This window comes from Macaca nemestrina, chromosome 18, assembly GCF_043159975.1.
Source record: "Macaca nemestrina isolate mMacNem1 chromosome 18, mMacNem.hap1, whole genome shotgun sequence".
NCBI lineage: Eukaryota > Metazoa > Chordata > Mammalia > Primates > Cercopithecidae > Macaca > Macaca nemestrina.
Window position 1 is genome coordinate 4,358,301 of NC_092142.1, and position 19,231 is coordinate 4,377,531.

General features: G+C 54.4%; 1 protein-coding gene across 3 annotated transcripts in view; it reads right to left on the reverse strand.

Moving 5' to 3' along the window:
- The window catches only part of LOC105467851 (adenylate cyclase 9), a 157,113-nt gene that overhangs the window by 11,490 nt on the left and 126,392 nt on the right, over nt 1-19,231 (reverse strand). For 2 of the 3 annotated variants that reach the window (XM_011717618.3, XM_011717616.3), the window contains exons 4-10: nt 18,836-18,997; nt 17,644-17,861; nt 14,484-14,586; nt 8,562-8,770; nt 4,482-4,641; nt 2,631-2,779; nt 85-126 (exon numbers count right to left, since the gene is read on the reverse strand). In XM_011717618.3, the coding sequence (XP_011715920.1) occupies nt 85-126; nt 2,631-2,779; nt 4,482-4,641; nt 8,562-8,770; nt 14,484-14,586; nt 17,644-17,861; nt 18,836-18,997 (1,043 nt within the window). The remainder of the gene's footprint in view (nt 1-84; nt 127-2,630; nt 2,780-4,481; nt 4,642-8,561; nt 8,771-14,483; nt 14,587-17,643; nt 17,862-18,835; nt 18,998-19,231) is intronic. The other variant, XM_011717619.3, reaches the window with a different exon arrangement.

Sequence of the window (19,231 nt, forward strand, 5' to 3'; positions counted from 1 at the left end):
ACTGTTTTCAGGAAGCTTAGAAATGGAGGGGGTAATATAGTCACTCTCGTTTATTCAGACAGAGGCACAATATTAAAAGCTTACCTGAAATTCTGTACTGCGTCAAGGGGCGAAGTTAATACAGAACTGAAATTAAAATGCAGAAAAATGTTATTATAAAGAGCAAAGAAGGCGTTCTACAAGACAACCTGAGGAGTCTGAACAAACTACGTTCCTGTTTTAGACGCGATTGTGACATCGACATAAAGCCACCTGCTTCTACCTCTTCCTTCACGCCTGTGTCTCCCAATGCTGGGGGCAGTTCCCTGGGTAAAGCTGAGTTTATGTCTTTGTTTACCATCCAGCATCCTCTCTATCCTTGTGAGGCTTAGCAACCGTGATGGGATTAGGGGCTCTGAGGGTCTCACGTGGATGGAGGAGTTCTGGGCCGAGGGGAACTTCAACCACCATCCCTACCCCAGATCTGCTACTTGAACTCTGGGCGCAAGGGCGGCAGAGGGGTCCCCCATCACTGTGGCTCTCCAGCTCCAGGTGGAAAAATCCCGCGGCCACAACTAAAGGCCACTGTGAATGCCCGACGAGGGACCTGTGATGGATTTAAAAGGTAACAAGCAGCTTGCTGGATTTCATACTCTCGAGAAAGAGCTTATCGTGACCATCGTTCTAGATGGTCACACCTTCAGAAAAATCCAAGTCTGCTTTATTTTGCTTAATCTATTTGTTAAAGTTTCAAGTACTGAATGACAGTCCTATTTCACATTCCCTTTTTGATCTTAATTTGCAGGGAATTTAAATGTCTTCCGTATTGTGATTCTTGAGTAAACTGAGGACGGATGCTCACGCTGCCCATGGCTGGACTGCTTAACCAAAGGTACCCATGCCTACTCCATCTGATACTGACAACATTGCGGCAACTGGAATCATTTTGTGCTTTTGAATTTATTCAAGCAGAGGTCCTTGGCGACAGTAATGCCACTCCAAGGGGGCATTTTGGAAATGCCAGGGGTCCCTCTGGTTCTCTTAATAACTCAGGGAGCCAGAATGTTAAATCTGCTGCAAGGACAAGGAAGAAATATCCCATGTGACTTCAAAATATTCTGTGCACCTAAACCCTCTGTAATTGCAAACAGGCCGTTCTTCAATACACACTAATAGTGAAACATTTTTATAAGCAGTTATAGAAAAAGCCCAGTATTTGGGAGAAGTTTATTACATGAATGGAAGCTTAATGGGTTTAAGATATCACGAAATATTTGAATAAACTGTCTACTGCTTACATCTGCTATCCAAGGTATTACTGTATTTCCAACAACATATTTAGTTGAAAAGGCTTAAAATACCCTGAAACCAGTTGCAAGTGTGCAATAGGCAATTTGGGACTTATTTTTTATTTTTATTTTTGGAGACAGAGTCTCGCTGTGTCACCCAGGCTGGAGTGCAGTGGCACGATCTCGGTTCACTGCAACCTCCACCTCCCGGGGTCAAGCAATTCTCCTGCCTCAGCCTCCCGAGTAGCTGGGATTACAGGTGCACAATGCCACACCTGGCTAATTTTTTATATTTTTCGTAGAGACACGGTTTCATCATGTTGCCCAGGCTAGTCTTGAACTCCTGAGCTCAGACAATCCACATGCTTCAGCCTCCCAAAAGTGCTACGATTATATGTGTGAGCACCGTGCCTGGCTGGGACTTATTTTTAAGAAATCAATATATACAGAGGATTTCAAAATAAAAGACCTATGTTCAATGACTGATCATTAATCCTATGTCTCATGACATCATATGGGGAATCGTTTTGACCTATTTATTATTTGTTGTTTGTTTTTGATATGTAGTCTCACTCTTGTTGCCCAGGCTGGAGTGCAGTGGCGCAATCTCAGCTCACTGCAACCTCCGCCTCCTGGGTTCAACCAGTTCTCCTACCTTAGCCTCCCAAGTAGCTAGGATTACAGGTGCTCACCACCATGCCCGACTAATTTTTGTATTTTTAGTAGAGACGGGGTTTCACCATGTTGGCCAGGCTGGTCTTGAACTCCTGAGCTCACATGATCTGCCTGCCTCCGCCTCCCAAAGTGCTGGGATTACAGGCGTGAGCCACCGCGCCCAGCCTGACATAATATTTAGAAATGAGGCCCAGGTGACTCGCCAGATCATCCTACGTCTTCACTCCTCCTTCCAGGCTGTGACCCGTCCTGGTTCACGAACCCTACCCTACTCAAGGAAAGTCAGCACCAGCTTCCTCTCCACCTTCATGTCCACCTGTACCTCCGCCCTTTCATGGCCTCGACCATCTTCTATGAAATCCTTCAGGCCCCACTTTCTTAGATTTCATCCCATTCATCAGAAGTCACCTCACGCCTGCAATGGCGGCATTATGTTTTCCAGGACGTCTACATTCAAACATCCAGAGTGCTGTTCTAAATGACACTCTTTTTCTTTCTTTTGCGTATTATTCTAAGGGCATCTCGTTAGCTCTTTGACATGATATGTGCTGAAAGCTACTTTGGGTCATGATGGGAAACATCTCTATCTAGACGTGAGAAGCAATGTGCAAATGCAGTCAGGCCCTAAGCGACCTCAGGAAAGGTGGCCACGCACCCTGCTGCCCGCACGCAGTGCCGGCCGCGTACCTGTCTGGGCACAGGGAGACGTAGAGCAGGAGCAGCGGCCCGGCCCCCACAACGGTGGCGAGAGAGGACCTCATCCAGGAGCTGAGCTGGCAGAAGTTACAGTAGTGCACGACGGCAATCAGCGCGGCAGAGCCTGTGAACACTGGGAACTGCAAGAGGGGAAGGGTTAGGACAGCTGCCCAGGGCCCCCCAACCACCACCAGTATACCTGGGCCGCCAAAACATTCACCACTAATCCATGTTTCCTTCTTTTTTTTTTTTTTTTTTTTTTGAGACAGAGTCTCGCTCTGTCGCCCAGGCTGGAGTGCAGCAGTGCGATCTCAGCTCATTGCAAACTCTGCCTCCCGGGTTCAAGTGATTCCCCTGCCTCAGCCTCCTGAGTAGCTGGGATGACAGGCTCCTGACACCACGCCTGGTTAATTTTTGTATTTTTAGTAGAGACGGGGTTTCACCATCTCTGGCCAGGCTGGTCTCGAACTCCTGACCTCAGGTGATCCACCTGCCTCGGCCTCCCATAGTGTCTAGGATTACAGGCGTGAGCCACTGTGCCCGGCCTAATCCATGTTTCTGTGTAATCTAAAAATACCACCAATACCATCTGATTGCTTACTATCCCCAGTCAGTCTTACTTTTGGTAGTGGGCAGTGTCAAGGACAGATCAAGCCTGTAGGTTCACTAGCCAGCATGAGGCTCCCTGTTCACACGGTATCACGCGCCTCTGCAGGCGTGGGAAACGCCACGTGTCTCCGTGGAAAGGGAAGGGAGGCCCCCTTGTTCGAGAACCACTGTGTGATCAGCTTCCTTCAAAAAGCTTTTCCTCGGGGCCCAATGAGATGTGATGTGGGGCTAAAGTGCCAAACACCATCAGCCCGCCCGGAAGCCCATGCACCAGAAGCATCATCTCCCACGGCCGCGCTGGTTCCCTCTCCACGGAGTTTAGCAAAGGTCCCTTCCCAACCAGCAGCAGCCGATCCGGGCACGAGTCAATTCCGTCTGCCAGGTATGCTTCTCACACGGTTAGGAAATGTGGGGCAGACGCTTGTTTGTAAAGTGTAAAGGAAAATGACTCATTTGGAACTTGATGAAGAACAAGGCACATTGGCAGGGACTTGTGCCCACTGGGGACTCCCCAGCCTGGCCATTGCCAGGGCGTGAGCATCTGGGCAGCCCGGTGTTAAGTCGACTCAGGATAGCAAAAGAGTTCATGCCTCTTCGAGGGTTTATTTTTATTTTATTTTGTTTTTAATTTTATTTTTATTTTGTTTTGAGATGGAGTCTCACTCTTTCGCCCAGGCTGGAATGCAGTGGTGCGATCTCTGCTCACTGCAAGCTCCGCCTTGTGGGTTCAGGTCATTCTCCTGCCTCAGCCTCCCAAGTGGCTGGGACTACAGGCGCCCACCACCACGCCTGGCTAATTTTTTGTATTTTCAGTAGAGACGGGGTTTCACCGTGTTAGCCAGGATGGTCTCAATCTCCTGACCTGGTGATCCACCCGCCTCGGCCTCCCAAAGTGCTGGGATTACAGGCGTGAGCCACTGTGCCCGGCCCCATTTTATTTTATTTTGTGACAGAGTCTCGCTCTGTCACCCAGGATGTAGTGCGGTGGTGCAATCTCAGCTCACTGCAACCTCCGCCTCCCGGGTTCAAGAGATTCTCCGGCCTCAGCCTCCCGAGTAGCTGGGATTAAAAGTGATCCGCCCGCCTTGGCCTCCCAAAGTGCTGGGATTATAGGTGTGAGCCACCGTGCCCAGCCAAAGGGTTTATTTTTAAATTGCTATCCCAAGTGAGTTAAAGAGAGAGATTAGGGAGTCCAGGAGAATGTGGAAATAAAACAGCTGAGCCTTTACTTACGTGTATGTTCGTCTCAAATTCGGAGGTGACATGGGAGTAGACGGCCAGTGCAGGGAGCGACACCAGGATGGCCCCGATGCAGTGACGCGGTAGCCAGCCGGCGATCCACTCCAGCAGGCGCTTGGTGCAGGCCATGACGTCCTCCAGGAAGAACACCATCCTGCGAGAGGGACAGGGGTTAGCAGGAGTGATGGGGCCTGGGGTGGGTCATGGGCCAGGAGACAAGCGCAAGGCTGCAGCCAGCACTGCCCTCCGCTCTCTCCCATGCTGCCCCTGGGATGGGCATGGAAGCAGGTGTGGGGTGGGGGGTCTGTCTCCCTCACTTTTGGTAGAAGGCAAGGAAGCCGGGCTCAGCTCATTGTACCCGACTCTAGGGTCACATGTTGTGTTCTGATAAAATATGCTTGTGAAAAGCACACGCTTCGCTCGTCTGAGAGAGCACGTGAGAGTATTACAGGCCCCAAGGAGAGTCTCCTGGCGGTCACCACGCTGCCGTCACCTGCTCCCATCAGCTTCTGAGGCAGGAGGTCTTGATGGGGGCAGCTCTGGAGGCACCCCGGAATTCTGAGGAGCCCCTGCAGTTGTCGCAGCAGGAGAGGTGGTCCTGGCATCCGGTGGGAAGGCGCCAGGGACAGAGGCGTCCTGCATGTGGGCAGGTGCTACCCAGGGAGGTTCTGCCCTGCACCCCACACAGCAGTCACGCCCCTGGGCACCCACAAAGGCGGAAGGCTGCCGACAGCATCTTAGCCCAGAGCCTGTGTCCCATCTACAAACAGAGAGTGCTCTGCGGTGACGCTGACACACTGGATTTCCTGGAGGGCAGCTCCTGTGAAAACTGAGTGGCGGTCATCTCTGCTCTGTTTGGGGCATCACCAAGGCCTGTTCCGTGTTTCCGAAAATCACATCACAGGCCGAACCCGGCTCGTGGCGCCTGGACCACTAAACCCGCACACGCGTGCTGTCTGCATCTGGGCTGTCACGTTCATCACGCGTGTGTGCGGCTTCAGGACTCTCCAGGCAGCGGGGCCCTGTCGTTCGTGAGGTCCAGCACCACGTATTTTGTGTGAAAAGACTTCGTCGTTCTGAGCAGAGCGACGGTATGCACTGACTCCTTCCGCAGCTGTGTGTCTCCGCGGGCCCCGTTTCAGGAGGGTGATGTTGACACAATAAAAAGTTCTGTATAAAGCAGCAGCGGAGCGTGTGGGCCAAGAACCACTGTGAGGAGGAGGAACAGGTCTTGGCTGAGCCCAGGGACCCCTGGGCCAATGGAGGGGGGCACATGGGGAGACGAGGAGAGGGTGTGGGGTCCTCGTGGGGAGACAGTCCTTCTCTCAAGGTTGCTGCCAGGGAGCCGGGGACGGGCCTGCTGTCCCTGCCTCAGGAGAGGCTGGACGGGGGCCGCTGTTGAAGAGCCTCTGGCACAAAGCCCCCCCGCCCCGCCCGGCGGCCCGGCCTTCGGGCCTGAACACCTACCATGCCTTTACCTCTTGGCTGCGTGGTGTGGCCAGGAGAGGAAACGCTCACCCTCCAGCCATTCCCCACACGGACGCAGGCACAGTTTCACCCTTTTAGGGTACTGGACAGCCCTGGTTTCCTGATATTTAAAGGATAATGAAGGCTTTGGAATATTTCCAAGAATAACCACAAATATGCAGAATACAGAGGCCCCAGGAGGGGGGACAGAGGGAACCGAGTTCCTAGTCAGGAGTAGGAAAGATGCGAGGTGGTGGGGGGCCTTCATGCTGGTCCCTGAGACTGCAGGGATCTGAAAACGAGACCTGCCATCCTCACGCCTGCCGGGGCAGAGTAGAGAGGGAGACGCAGGAAGCCTCCTGGAGGCGGTAGGCGGGGCCCGGGCCAGTCACTGAGAAGGCACCTGGCTTTCCTCCTGTACAGGAAAGGGATGGGGCGCCCGTACGCCCCACAGCGCAGGCTCCCGTCAAGCTGGGGTCAAAAACACGGCCCTCAGAGGGGCCAGGGAAGCCTTTCAGGGTCTGGGCCTCTCCCAGGCTTGACGATTCCTGGTAAATGGAACTAAATCCCACCAGAGGCCTGTTTAGGGGTGCAGCAGCCACCACCTTCACCAGAAGCTTGGGGAGTGTGTCCCTGCACACCTCACCCCCGCCCTCGGCAGTCTAGACCGGGGTTGGTCTCCATGCTTTAGAATTGGGTCTGAAGGAGTAGGGAATAATGGCTAAAGGGTGAAAGTAAAAAGGCGTGGAGACAATGCTGGCCTCAGAGCCCTCCAGACGCTACAACCACCCATATTAGAGGAAAACCTGGTGGTGGGCCAGGGAGGGCAGACCTGGGGGAGTGACTGCCCACGGGACGGGTTTCTTTTTGGGGTGATGGAGGTGCCCGATAGTTACATAGTAGTGATATTCATACAATTCTTCAAATTTACTAGAAATCACTGAGTTTTGCCCACTTGAATGACTTTATTGTATGTAAATCATGTCACAATAAAGCTGATCCTTTTTTCTTTTTTGAGATAGAGTCACTGGCTGGAGTGCAATGGTGTGATCTCGGCTCACTGCAACCTCCACCTCCTGGGTTCAAGTGATTCTCCTGCCTTAGCCTCCAGAGTAGCTGGAATTACAGGCACCCACCACCAAGACCGGCTTTCTTTTTTTTGTATTTTTAGTAAAGACAGGGTTTCGCCATGTTGGCCAGACTGGTCTCGAACTCCCAGCCTCAGGTGATCCACCTGCCTCAGCCTCCCAAAGTGCTGGGATTACAGGTGTGAGCCACCACACCCGGCCTAAAGCTGATCTTTTTAAAGAGGAAAAACAAACCAACCAGGGGCCTGAGGATGTCTGGTTTGGGTTCTTGGGAAGCAGGCCCTGGAAGGGCTTTCGGACGACGGCTCCTTTGGGAGGGGTCCCCAGAAGCACAGGCGGGCACTGAGGCAGGACGGGAGGCTGTGCTAGGAAGAGGGCTGCTCGCTGTGGGCAATGGGACGTGAGCCCACAGAGTTCTGGGAAACACTGAGCATGTGCCGCAGAGAGCATGACACACGGCGAAAGGGTCCTGGGTACAGCACAGGTGGGAGGCAGGAGGCAGGAATCCCGGCCTGCCCACCTCAGATGGGAGAAGCCAGCATTCCGGAACTTCGGGCCAGACTCAAAGCCATTCGTCTCTGCCTTGGGATGTTGGATAAGGGCAGCAGACGCTCAAGGTCAGGGCTGCCTCCCCATGTGTTTGAAGCCCAGCTCCTGGGCACAGTTGCTAGTGGGACTCTGCTAGGCTGGCAGCCGTCCTGTTGAGGGTGACAGGACCACGAAAGGGGCTTGTGGTGCCCAGGATGGGGACCACGCAGGGCCACCTGCCTGCTCAGGAATACTGAGACGCTGCAAGCCCCCTCAGGGAGCCGGGCTGGTCCTAAGGGCCCAGCTACCCCAAGACGCAGCTGTGGTCTGTTCGGAGCCTCTGTCCCCTTTAAAGTGAGCTTTTTATTATTGGGCTGTATGAGTTCTTTATCCATTCTACATGTTAGACCTTGTCCGAGGCCTGATCTGCAAATGTTCCCTCCCATTCTGCGGGTTCTTTCGCTTTCCTGATGTTCTTTGCGGCACAACGGCTTAACTTTTGATGAAGTTGAGCTTGTTTCTTTCTCCTGCTGGCGTCACACCCAAGAGACCACCGCCCAAGGCAAGCACGTGGAGATGCTGCTATGGGTCTATGTTTGGCTCCTGCACTCTGAAGAGGCACCTGCTGACTCAGCCCCACCTATCATCTGCCCCGACTCATGTATTTTCCTTTCCTTCCTCCAGATCATTTCCTATCTTCTCACCTTCTCCTCTGCAGTCTCTCACCCTGGAGATCCGGGGATGAGCTGCGGGGTGCGGGGCTGCGGGGCACTGCCCCCTCCAGTGAGGTGGTCCCCCCGCATCTGGACCAATGTGAGGGAGGGAGGATGCCGGGGCACAGGGCCGGGGGAGGACACGGGGGCCCATCTCCAGAAATCAGCCAGCAGGGACAGCTGGCTGGAGACCAGTCCAACTGCTCAGCCATAAGCCATAGAGCCAGAAGAGGGAGCTAACGGCTCAGAGCTGGAGACCCGGCCCACGCGGCGCTTACCTGATGGACACTGCGAGGGACAGCACCTCCAGCAGCAGGGCCGCGCTGAAGACAGCCAGGGCGGCGGGTGGGGGAGGCGTGGTGGCCGCCTCGTACTTCAGGAAGCAGGTGGTGGACAGCATCAGAAACACTATGGTCGACAGAAACACATCCAGGAGGGAGCTGAAGGTGGGACTAGCAAACGTCTTCACAGGGGAGTTCTTTATGACCTGTTTGGAGCAGGAGTGGAGCAGAATGACTGGGCGGCCAGGAGCACAGTTCGGATGGAGAAACAGGCAACACATGCTGAGTGCTGCTGCTCTGGACCAGGCACGGGGCGGGAAGGCTCTCGGAGGACTGTCTCCCTCTACTACCCCATTTAACACTGGGGAGTCCAAGGCACAGAGAAATTAAACTTGTCCAGGGGGCAGGGCACGGGTTCACGCCTATAATCCAAACACTTTGGGAGGCTGAGGCAGGAGGGTCGTTGGAGCCCAGAAGTTCAACGCCAGCCTGAGTAACACAGTGAGACCCCATCTCTACAAAAAAGTTTAAAATTAGCCAGGCATGGCAGCGCGTGACTGTGGTCCCAGCTACTCGGGAGGCTGAGGCAGGAGGATTGTGTGAGCCCAGGAGTTTGAGGCTGCAGTGAGCTATAATCATGCCACTGCACTCCAGCCTGGGCAACAGAGAGAGACCCCGTCTACCAAAAATAAACTAATTAGCCGGGCCTAGTGGTTCGTGCCTGTAGTCCCAGGTACTTGGGGGGCTGAGGTGGGAAGATCGCTTGAGCCCAGGAGTTTGAAGCTGCAGTGAACTATGATCACACCACTGCAGAATGATACCCTGTTTCCAAAAAACAAACAAACAAACAAAAACCCTGCCAGGGTCACAGAGCAACTGATGATGACCCAGCACATTCTCACAGACACGTTACATATTTAGCTGAAAGATGAGTGACTGACTGGCGCAGGTGAGGCCTCTGCATCTGTAAGGCAGTTGCACGACAGCAATGTGCAGGGAGCTCTGCCGCCTGGCGGAGCCCTAGGTTCAGCAGGTGCAAAAGTGGGGCTTCAGGGCAGAACTGGCTGAGGGGGATTTAAGCGGCACATCGTTGCCTGGGAACCTACGGGGCCTGGCTCTGTGCTTGGGGCTGGGGCCCACGCAAAATGATGCCCTTGGGCAGCTCACAGCGGAAGGTGGGAGGGACAGGGATAGGAAACACAGGCAGGTGTGCCAAGTACACTAGAGAGGCCTGCACCAGTGTTCGGCAGTTGAGGGGGAGAAATAATGATGCTGACATGTCCAAGAGGTGCACGAGGCCCAGGCCCTGCAGGGCTCTGAGGGGGTGCGATCTCCACTGATGCTCACAACACCCCACAGGCAGGAAACACCACCCATCTGGGTGTACAGATTGGGAGGCCAAGGCCAGGGGCTATCCCGAGGGCACACAGTGAACGAGGAGCCAGGCCAGGACTCGGCGTGGACCGGTTGACTCCTGAGTGTGCCCCTAACCTAGAGGAAGGAGCAGGACCCAAAGGCAGAGGCTGTGGTTGGGAAAGGGAGGGATGCAGAAAGTTCAGCTCCTTTCCATTTGGCCTTGCAACCTTCTGGCAACCCAAGAGGCCATGGGTGTCCACTCAGCATCCCAGCCAGGCTCGGACTGGGGGCGGGGGCTGGAGGCGCAGGGAGCGGAGAGGTCTCATGGCAGCCCTGGGTGCAGTGTGCGTTCCGCGGGACAGACCAGCTCCGGGTGTCCTGACCACACCCAGGAACTAGGCGGGAAGGGAGGAGGGGGAGTCTGGACGGTGGGAGCAAGGCTGCCAGTCAGCCCTGATGCCAGGCTGGACCCCGCCAGGGCAACCTGGGGGCGGGGTTTGGTTCCAAATTCCCTCCAAAGAACCTAGAGGCTCTGTAGGTGTCCATGTGCCCCGGAAGGGCAAGTCCGGTCCCAACCCTGGAATCCCTTCAGAAGGTGTGGGAATTTCTTTTTTTTTTCGGAGGCAGGGGGGACAGAGTCTCACTGTCGCCAGGCTGGAGTGCAGTGACGCGATCTCGGCTCACTGCAACCTCCGCCTCCCGGATTCAAGCAATTCTTCTGCCTCAGCCTCCGGAGTAGCTGGAACTACAGGCACGCGGTACTACGCCTGGCTAATTTTTGCACTATTAGTAGAGATGGAGTTTCACCAAGTTGGCCAGAATGGTCTCTATTTCTTTTTTTTTTTTTTTTTTTTGAGACGGAGTCTTGCTCTGTCGCCTGGGCTGGAGTGCAGTGGCCGGATCTCAGCTCACTGCAAGCTCCGCCTCCCGGGTTCACGCCATTCTCCTGCCTCAGCCTCCCTAGTAGCTGGGACTACAGGCGCCCGCCACCTCGCCCGGCTAGTTTTTTGTATTTTTTAGTAGAGACGGGGTTTCACCGCATTAGCTAGGATGGTCTCGACCTCCTGACCTCGTGATCTGCCCATCTTGGCCTCCCAAAGTGCTGGGATTACAGGCTTGAGCCACCGCGCCCGGCCTGGTCTCTATCTCTTGACCTCATGATCTGCCTGCCTCGGCCTCCCAGAGTGCTGGGATTACAGGTGTGAGCCACCGCACCTGGCCAGGTGTGGGAATTTCAGGGGTGACACTGCCCATGCCCACCCGCCTTGGCAGAGGCACACGCACGTACCCTTTCTCTGGGGCTCCATCTAGTGCCCATCAGGGGTCCTAGTTAGGGCCGGGTATATGCATGTCCCCCGAGACCTCACTGCCTTGCCCACATGTGAGGCCAGAAGGTTTCCACACAGGCTGCTGTCCTTCCAAGAGCCCACACCTCCCACCTTCCAAGCCAAGGGCTCGCGTGCAGGGCCTTTCTCTCTTGGGGCTACCACGTCCTCTGTAGAACTGCCCCATCCATGGACGCTGGCAGAGGCCCCGCTCCTCCCTCTACCTCCCTTGTGGTCTCTCCTGCCTGCCCTGCTGCTTCCCAGAGACACCTGTCCCGGCCCCAGCCTTTCCCTCTGGGCCACCTCTGGCCCTGATGCCAGAGGCTCCCCGGGCCCACCTGCCCTACCCCTGTGCATCCTGGCAGTGCCGCCTGTCCCAGTCCCACTGAGAATGATGCTCCCCCACGTCATGACACTCTTTCGCCCTCTCTCCCCGTGGGCTCCAAACCCAGGGACAGTGCCACTGGCTCCGCCCTGCTCACTGCCCACATCCCGGGGCCTCCGGGTGTGGCCGTCCCACCATCCTCAGAGCGCAGGCTCTACGGCGGGGCTGCCAGGGCTCAAGTCACTCCGCCATGACTAGCTATGATACCCACCCAGCCATGCCTCAGTCTCTATCCAAAACCAGGCACAAACCAGTACTCGCACCTTGTGGGCGGTGGGATGTTAGGCTAGGAACGCACCCATGTGGAGCCCTCAGCACGATGAGTCCCCACACGCAGGCCAGCTGGGAGGCTCCCTTGTCCCGGTGTCTGTCCTTTCCTACCCACCGGGACCCTGTGGCCGCCCGCCCTGAGTTTCGGTAACAGCCTCCCACCTGTCATGTGGCCTCCTGTCTTGTCCACACTCTTATCACCCTCTAAAACTCAGCTGATACATGTTTTTCTTTTTTCTTTCTTTTTTTTTTTTTTTTGAGACAGAGTTTCGCTATTCTTGCCCAGGCTGGAGTGCAATAGTACAATGGTGTGGTCTCGGCTCACCGCAACCTCCGCCTCCCGGGTTCAAGTGATTCTGTCTCAGTTTCCCAAGTAGCTGGGATCACAGGCACCCACCACCATATCCAGCTAAGTTTTGTGTTTTCAGTAGAGACGGGGTTTCACCATGTTGGCCAGGCTGGTCTCAAACTCCTGACCTCAGGCAATCCGCCCACCTCAGCCTCCCAAAGGGCTGGGATTACAGGCGTGAGCCACCGCACCCGGCCATGCTTTTTTTCCTTTTGTTGGAAGAGACAGGGTCTCACTGTATTGCTCAGGCTGGTCTGTCTCCTGGCCTCAAGTGATCCTCCCGCCTCAGCTCCCTGAGTAATTGGGATTACAGGTGTGAGCTGTGTGATCTTAAAACACAACCTGTTCCAGATCCTTCAACAGCTCCCCGTGGCCTTTGCCATAAAGTCCACGGTGTGGGAGCCATAAACTAGCCCCTGCCACCTCCTGCCACTCCCGCCCTGGACGCACCTGCAACTCCCTGGACGCACAGGGCTCTTTGGTATCTCTAACGTTTGTGGGTGCTTGCCCCGCTCTCCAGAATGTTCCCTCATTCCTACATTCCATTAATTCCTAGTCTCCCCACCGAGGCAAGCTCAGGAGCACCCCCTCTTGGAGCCCCCAGCCTGGGCTTGGTGCCTCACTGTGTGCTGGGAGGGCATTCGCAGACCTCCAGCTTCGGATGTTGTTTCTAATTCCTGTTCCCTATCAGGCCACAACTTTCCCCCTTCCCCAGCACCAAGAACAGTCCCTGGCAGAGCAGAGGCTGAGCGTACATTTGGTGCCTTTAGGAAGGGATGGCAGAGGTGTCTGCTGTCTGGGAGGCTCAGCAGTGCAGGGCGAGAAGCGGCCCAGATGCCTGGCTTGGCAGCCAGACCGCTCGTGTCCAACCCCGGCTATGGGACCACGGCCACCTGTTCAGCCTTTCTCAGCCTCAGCTTTCTCTTTGGTAAAATGAGGATAATCATCAGCTTCCCTACAGCATTGCTATGAGGATTAAATGAGATGATATTGTGCCTTACAGGCCACCAACCAGCCAACTTGCAAGTCCACTCCGGGAGCTGTGTCTGGGACATTAACGGATATTCACTGTCCCTTGGAGGCTGACAGAAGGGGGCACCTCCCACCCCACGAGGCATAAACTGGCTCTACGGGGCTCACCAGGGTCTTTCTAGAGCCCAGGCCAGGACATCACAGAGTTTAATGAAGACCTGCTGGAGGAACCAAGGGAATTAGAGTGAGAAATCCCTTTTGCTCTGGGTGGGGAGGGCACCCACTCTTGAGTTGGGAACACTCAGAGGTTAGGTATGGGCCAGAGGAGAGAATGCAGTCAGGAAGCTGCCAGGATTCAAACCAGGCTCCAGATTCTTGTATTATTCCTTCCAGCAAGTCCCTACAGAGCACTGTGAGCGCTGGGACTGTGCTGGAGGCTGTGAGAGAGGCTGGAGGAGAGGGACTGGGGTCCTACCTCACAGAGCTGAGCATCTAGGGAGGGAGGAACACGAACCCAGAACCACGCAAGATTCCAAAATGGGGCACACATGGAGAAGGAAGTGTATGAAGGGAAGTACAATCCAGTCTGGGGTCAGGGAAAGCTTCTTGGAGGAAGTGGGATTGGGCGATGGGCTGAGAGGTCAAGGACAAGGGGTTAAGGTGGTGGGGGCGGCGGAGGAAACGTGGAGCCGGAGTTAGAGAGAGAAGTGAAGGTCTCCTGGGTCCTTCTCAGGGAAAGAAAGCAGGGAGAGCAACAGGTAGAGAAGAGCCTCACCCAAGACTCCAGGACAGGTTGGGGGGACCCCCTTTCCAGGGCAGGCGGGGGTGCCCTTCCAGGGTAGGTGGGGAACCCCTTTCCAGGGCAGGTGGGGGGCCCCTTCTAGGGCAGGTGGGGGGCCCCCTTTCCAGGGCAGGTTAGGGGATCCCTTCCAGGGCAGGTGTGGGGGGCTCCCTTTCAGGAGAGGTGGGGGCAGTCCCTTCCAAGACTGGGGATAGCCACAGGGTCCTGGAGACGCCACCGCAGAGGAAAGGGTCTACTAATGGCGAGGTTGCGCTTTAAGACAAAGCGCTAAAGAAAGGTTTTTTTCCTCCTTTGCAGAGACATTTCACGTACAGTTGCCACTCAGGATTTACAGAGTGTGGGAAATGAATGTTAGCCTTCATGTTCCCATCCCTTGCTAAAGCACAAAACTAACAGTGAATGACCCCGTGAGAACAGCAGACACATTCCTCAGTAAAAGCACAAGGAGAAACAAGCACACCTCTTCTTGATAGCTGGTCCTGTAGGATCGCTCCAGCTCCTGATCCAGGAAGTTCAGGCTGAACTGGTTAATGGGCGGCTTAAAAAAATAATCTTTCATCAGGCTGGAAGACACAACAAATGCAGTCGATCAATGCCCAGCACCATCACCGTACCGATGTTTTCAGATCACAAAGATCACAATTAGCGACCAAAACGCTGCTCATTAGGTCACTACAACAGCTGCGTGTCAAAGCGTCCGCAGACCAGACGCCGCTCAGCTGCCCCTTGTTCAAACAGATCTCTGGGAAGTCCTCTGTGCCTCTAAGCATAATCATATTTTGTGGTCCGCCTCCATTAAGGAATGACCATCCACCATGATTATAACACACATCGTCGGAACCTTGGTTTTTTGGGGGTTTTTTTGAGGCAGGGTCTCACTCCGTTGCCCAGGCTGGAGTGCAGTGGCACGGCAATCTCGGTTCCCTGCGACCTCTGCCTCTCAGCTTCAAGCGATTCTCCTGCCTCAGGCTCCCGAGTAGCTGGGATTACAGGCGCCTGCCACCACGCCCGGCTAATTTTTGTATTTTTTAGTCGACGCAGGGTTTCACCAGGTTGGTCGGGCTGGTCTCGAACTCCTGGGCTTAAGAGATCTCCCTGTCGTGGCCTCCCAAAGTGCTGGGGTGACAGGCATGAGCCGCTGAGGCTTGTTTTTGAAAACACATTCCTCATGTCCAGGATTCGGGGATGAGGGCAGCTTTTCTGTTCTGTGAAACAGTCTTTGGTGAAGAACACGCAGATCACTGTGCTGAGTACTTACGCGGATTTGGAGGCTTCAAATGAAACCATAATTCAGAACCGGCGGTCCTGTCATTCAGAGCACTGACAGTAATTGCCACCGTAAAAGCTAACAGGTTGTTATCACAAAATTGTGTTTATAGTTAGCGTAATTTTGGTGCTATTGTCACATATGCAGATTGCATGTGAAACCTGCAAAATGATAAAGCTCAGTGATTTTAATAACAGGGAAATCAAACCCGCTTTCCATGACTCTTTCGTTCATTTATGAATTGCCAGCAAATAGTAATATCCTTTCTATAGGGCAGAAAATTACTAGAAACTAAGGGAATGTTAACATGATTTCAGAAAGCAAATATAGCTGTGTTAGCCTCTCTCCCTCATACAGTGACTATCAGAAGTAAATTAGATGAGACTGGGCGTGTGGGCGCATCCTTGTAATCCCCAGCCCTTTGTGAGGCCGAGGCGGGCGGATCATCTGAGGTCAGGAGCTCGAGACCAGCCTCACCAATGTGGTGAAACCCCATTTCTACTAAAAACACAAAAATTAGCTGGGCATGGTGGCAGGTGCCTGTAATTCCAGCTACTCGGGCGGCTGAGGCAGGAGAATCGCTTGAACCTGAGAGACGGAGGGTGCAGTGAGTCGAAACGGCGCCACTGCACTCCAGCCTGGGCAACACAGCAAGACTACATCTCAAAAAAAGAGAAAGAAAAAATAAAGTAAATCAGGTGAAATACGTCCAGTGCCTCACGTGCACCCAACACAAAGTAGAGCTCATCACGTGTGCCCCTTCCTCTCCTTGCAGCGCAGCGGACACTCTCCTTTCTGTGACAGGTATCCAGTAACTTCCTACATCCTCAGACTCAGAAGAGAAATAATTCTGTCCCAGGACATTGACCCTCTCTCCTCCCGACTCAGGGACTGTGGACTGAGAAGAGCCACCACACAGCTGCAGAGAGGATGTGCACAAGGCCACATTTTAGCAGACAAGTGGCAGAAGTGACCCTGCGATAAGCTGTGCTGCTCCATTTATTTATTTATTATTTATTTTTTGAGACAGAGTCTCGCTCTGTTGTCCAGGCTGGAGCACAGTGGGGGGATCTTGGCTCACTGCAGCCTCTGCCTCCCAGGTTCCAGCGATTCTCCTAGCTCAGTCTCCCGAGTAGCTGGGATTACAGGCACCTGCCACCATGCCCAGCTAATTTTTGTATTTGCAGTTGAGACGGGGGTTTCACCATGTTGGCCAGGCTGGTCTTGAACTCCTGACTTCAGGTGATCTACCTGCCTCGGCCTCCCAAAATGCTGGGATTACAGGCGTGAGCCACCACGCCCGGCTGAAAATCACCCTTTGAGGCATCATAGTGAAGACTGAGGCAAGAATCATCCGTGAATGCTAAATCTAGGGAATTCTGATGGGGAATGAAATATTTACAAGATCTTCAAGTATCTTCCCACAGATTGCTTATTAGTCATAAGAGGAAGATAATAACCCTAGATCGGAGAACCTGGCACCACCTTGCCTAATTAATCAAAATTAGTATCACTAATGAGGAACACACAGGCACCGCGTGTCCCTGGAAGGGACACCCTGAGAAGGACATGGCATCCCTTCTGCAGTCTCTGCCTGGCCAGAGGGACAGCCTGAATCTAACCAACCCAACTTCAGGAATATTTGATAAAAGGACTGGGCCTGTGTATTTCTAAATGTAAACATTAGGCTGGGCACAGGTTCACACCTGTAATCCCAGCACTTTGGGAGGCCAAGGCGGGCAGATCACCTGAGGCCAAGAGTTCGAGACCTGCCTGGCCAACATGTTAAAAATCCACCTCTACTAAAAACACAAAACTTAGCTAGGCATGGTTGTGTGCACCTGTAGTCCCAGCTACCCGAGAGGCTGATGCAGGAGAATCACTTCAACTCGGGAGGCAGAGGTTGCAGTGAACTGAGATTGAGCCACTGCACTACAGCCTGGACAACACAGCAAGACCTAGTCTTTAAAAAAAAAAAAAAAAAGCCAGGTGTGGTGGCTCACGCCTGTAATCCCAGCTCTCTGGGAGGCTGGGGTAGGTGAATCACCTAGGTCAGGAGTTGGAGACCAGCCTGGCCCACGGGTGAAATTCCATCTCTATACTAAAAATACAAAAATTAGCCAGGCGTGGTGGTGGGTGCCAGTAATCCCAGCTACTCGGGAGGCTGAGGCAGGAGAATCACTTGAACCTGGGAGGTGGAGGCTTCAGTGAGCTAAGATCGCGCCACTGCACTCCAGCCTGAGCGACAGAGTGAGACTCCGTCTTAAAAAAAAAAAAAAAAAGAAAGAAAAGAAAAAGGCAGAGAGGCTTCTGCCTGCAACCTTTGCTTTTTCCCAGATGGCCCCAATCGTACCTGTCTTCTTTGATAACGTCCACAAAGTGGGCGTCCGTTTTCTCCCGGATGTTCTTGAACCTCAGCGGAAGGAGAGCCGACTGGTCCAGGCTCACCCCTGCCCACCTTCCCTTCTCCTGCAAGATCTCACACAGAGAGGTCTGACTGTTGGTGAGCTTCTCCTCTTGGGGAGGGCTCAGAAGCCCGTTCTGAGTTTTGGGATTAGGTCCTCCAGAAGCCTGCCTCGAGACAAAGAGGACGCAGACACGGGAAGTGAAGTGGCACTGGGCACTGGGCATGCACGCCGGTCCCACCCTGACCTCTGCTGCGGGGCCCCACTGCACTGGGCGTGGGACCTTCTGCCCTGCAAGGGCCCCCCGCTGCCCTGTGCCTGCAGACCTGCTCCAATCCCAGCCCTGACTACCCGTCTGCTCTTCCCTGTTACCCAACAGCGCCCAGTGGTAATGCTGGGTGTTCAGGCCGCCAGGAAAGTGAGACATGGGAAGAGTTGATGAGGAGGTGGAGGGGAAGGGAGGAAAGTGAGGAGCCCAGGCCCCCAGAGTCTGCTTAGGCCAGCACCAGGGTTCCGGGGACAGGGTGCATGGGTTGGGGGGCTGGGAGAAGTATGACAAGGGGTCCAGGGCTGTCAGGGCACAGGGAAGGTGGATGGAAATAGGGGCTTGTGTTCGGGGTGTCCACCGTGGCTGTGGGAAGACACGGGGTGACGTGTACCCACAATCCTTTGGCAGATGGAGGATGAGAGCCTGCGCCCCAGGGGAGCCCCCTGCATGAGCCCCCGACAGGCTCTCATGGGTGGGCTCAGTCCTGGCCCTGGTGTCCAAGTCTGGTTTTCCTGGCAGCCTTCCTGCCGCCTGCCCTAACTCCCACCCTCTCTCTTCACCCAGCCTTTCTCGCTGTGAAGACCCCCTCTTGTCTCCGCCCGTCTATATCCTATCATAAATTGAGTCTAGCTTCCAGTGCCACAAATTTCCCCCGAAACACTCGAATCCACGCGTTTTAAACCCTTATTGGCCTTTAAAGGAGTCCCGCCCAGCTCCGCCCCTGAGCGCTGGATTCCACGTGGGTTCCTGCGGACCCTCCCTCGAGCTCCCTGCCGGTCTCTTCAACACCCAGAGGACCCGTGGGTGCGGAGTGGTGTTACCCAAGAGGAGTTACTCTCAGAACTAAGAAGCCGACAAGACAGGAATGTCACCTTGGGTGGATGCGCCAGGAGAGGAACTGACAGGAACAACAGCCATGAGCTTGTTACCTTGGTGCTGTTTTTATGCTCGTCTTGGCAGCCGTTTTGAGGTGCTCCTCCCTCGGCGCCGGCTTCAGATTTGGGAGCAAATGTGATTCCGCATGAAGGGCAGGTCTAGAGGAAAAACACAGACTGTGGGGACACACCCAGAAACCACGACTGTCCCCCTGAATTCAGGCAGGCCCCGCTGTTGCAATCTGCCGCCACGCAGCATGGTGGTGAGCAAGGGGAAGGCGCACAGAACCACTCGGGGAAGAGCTGAAAGCCACCTGTGACAATGGAAACACACAGAAACCCGTGCACGAACGCAGCGTGACCCGAAACGTGGAACCGGGAATGTTCACTGAC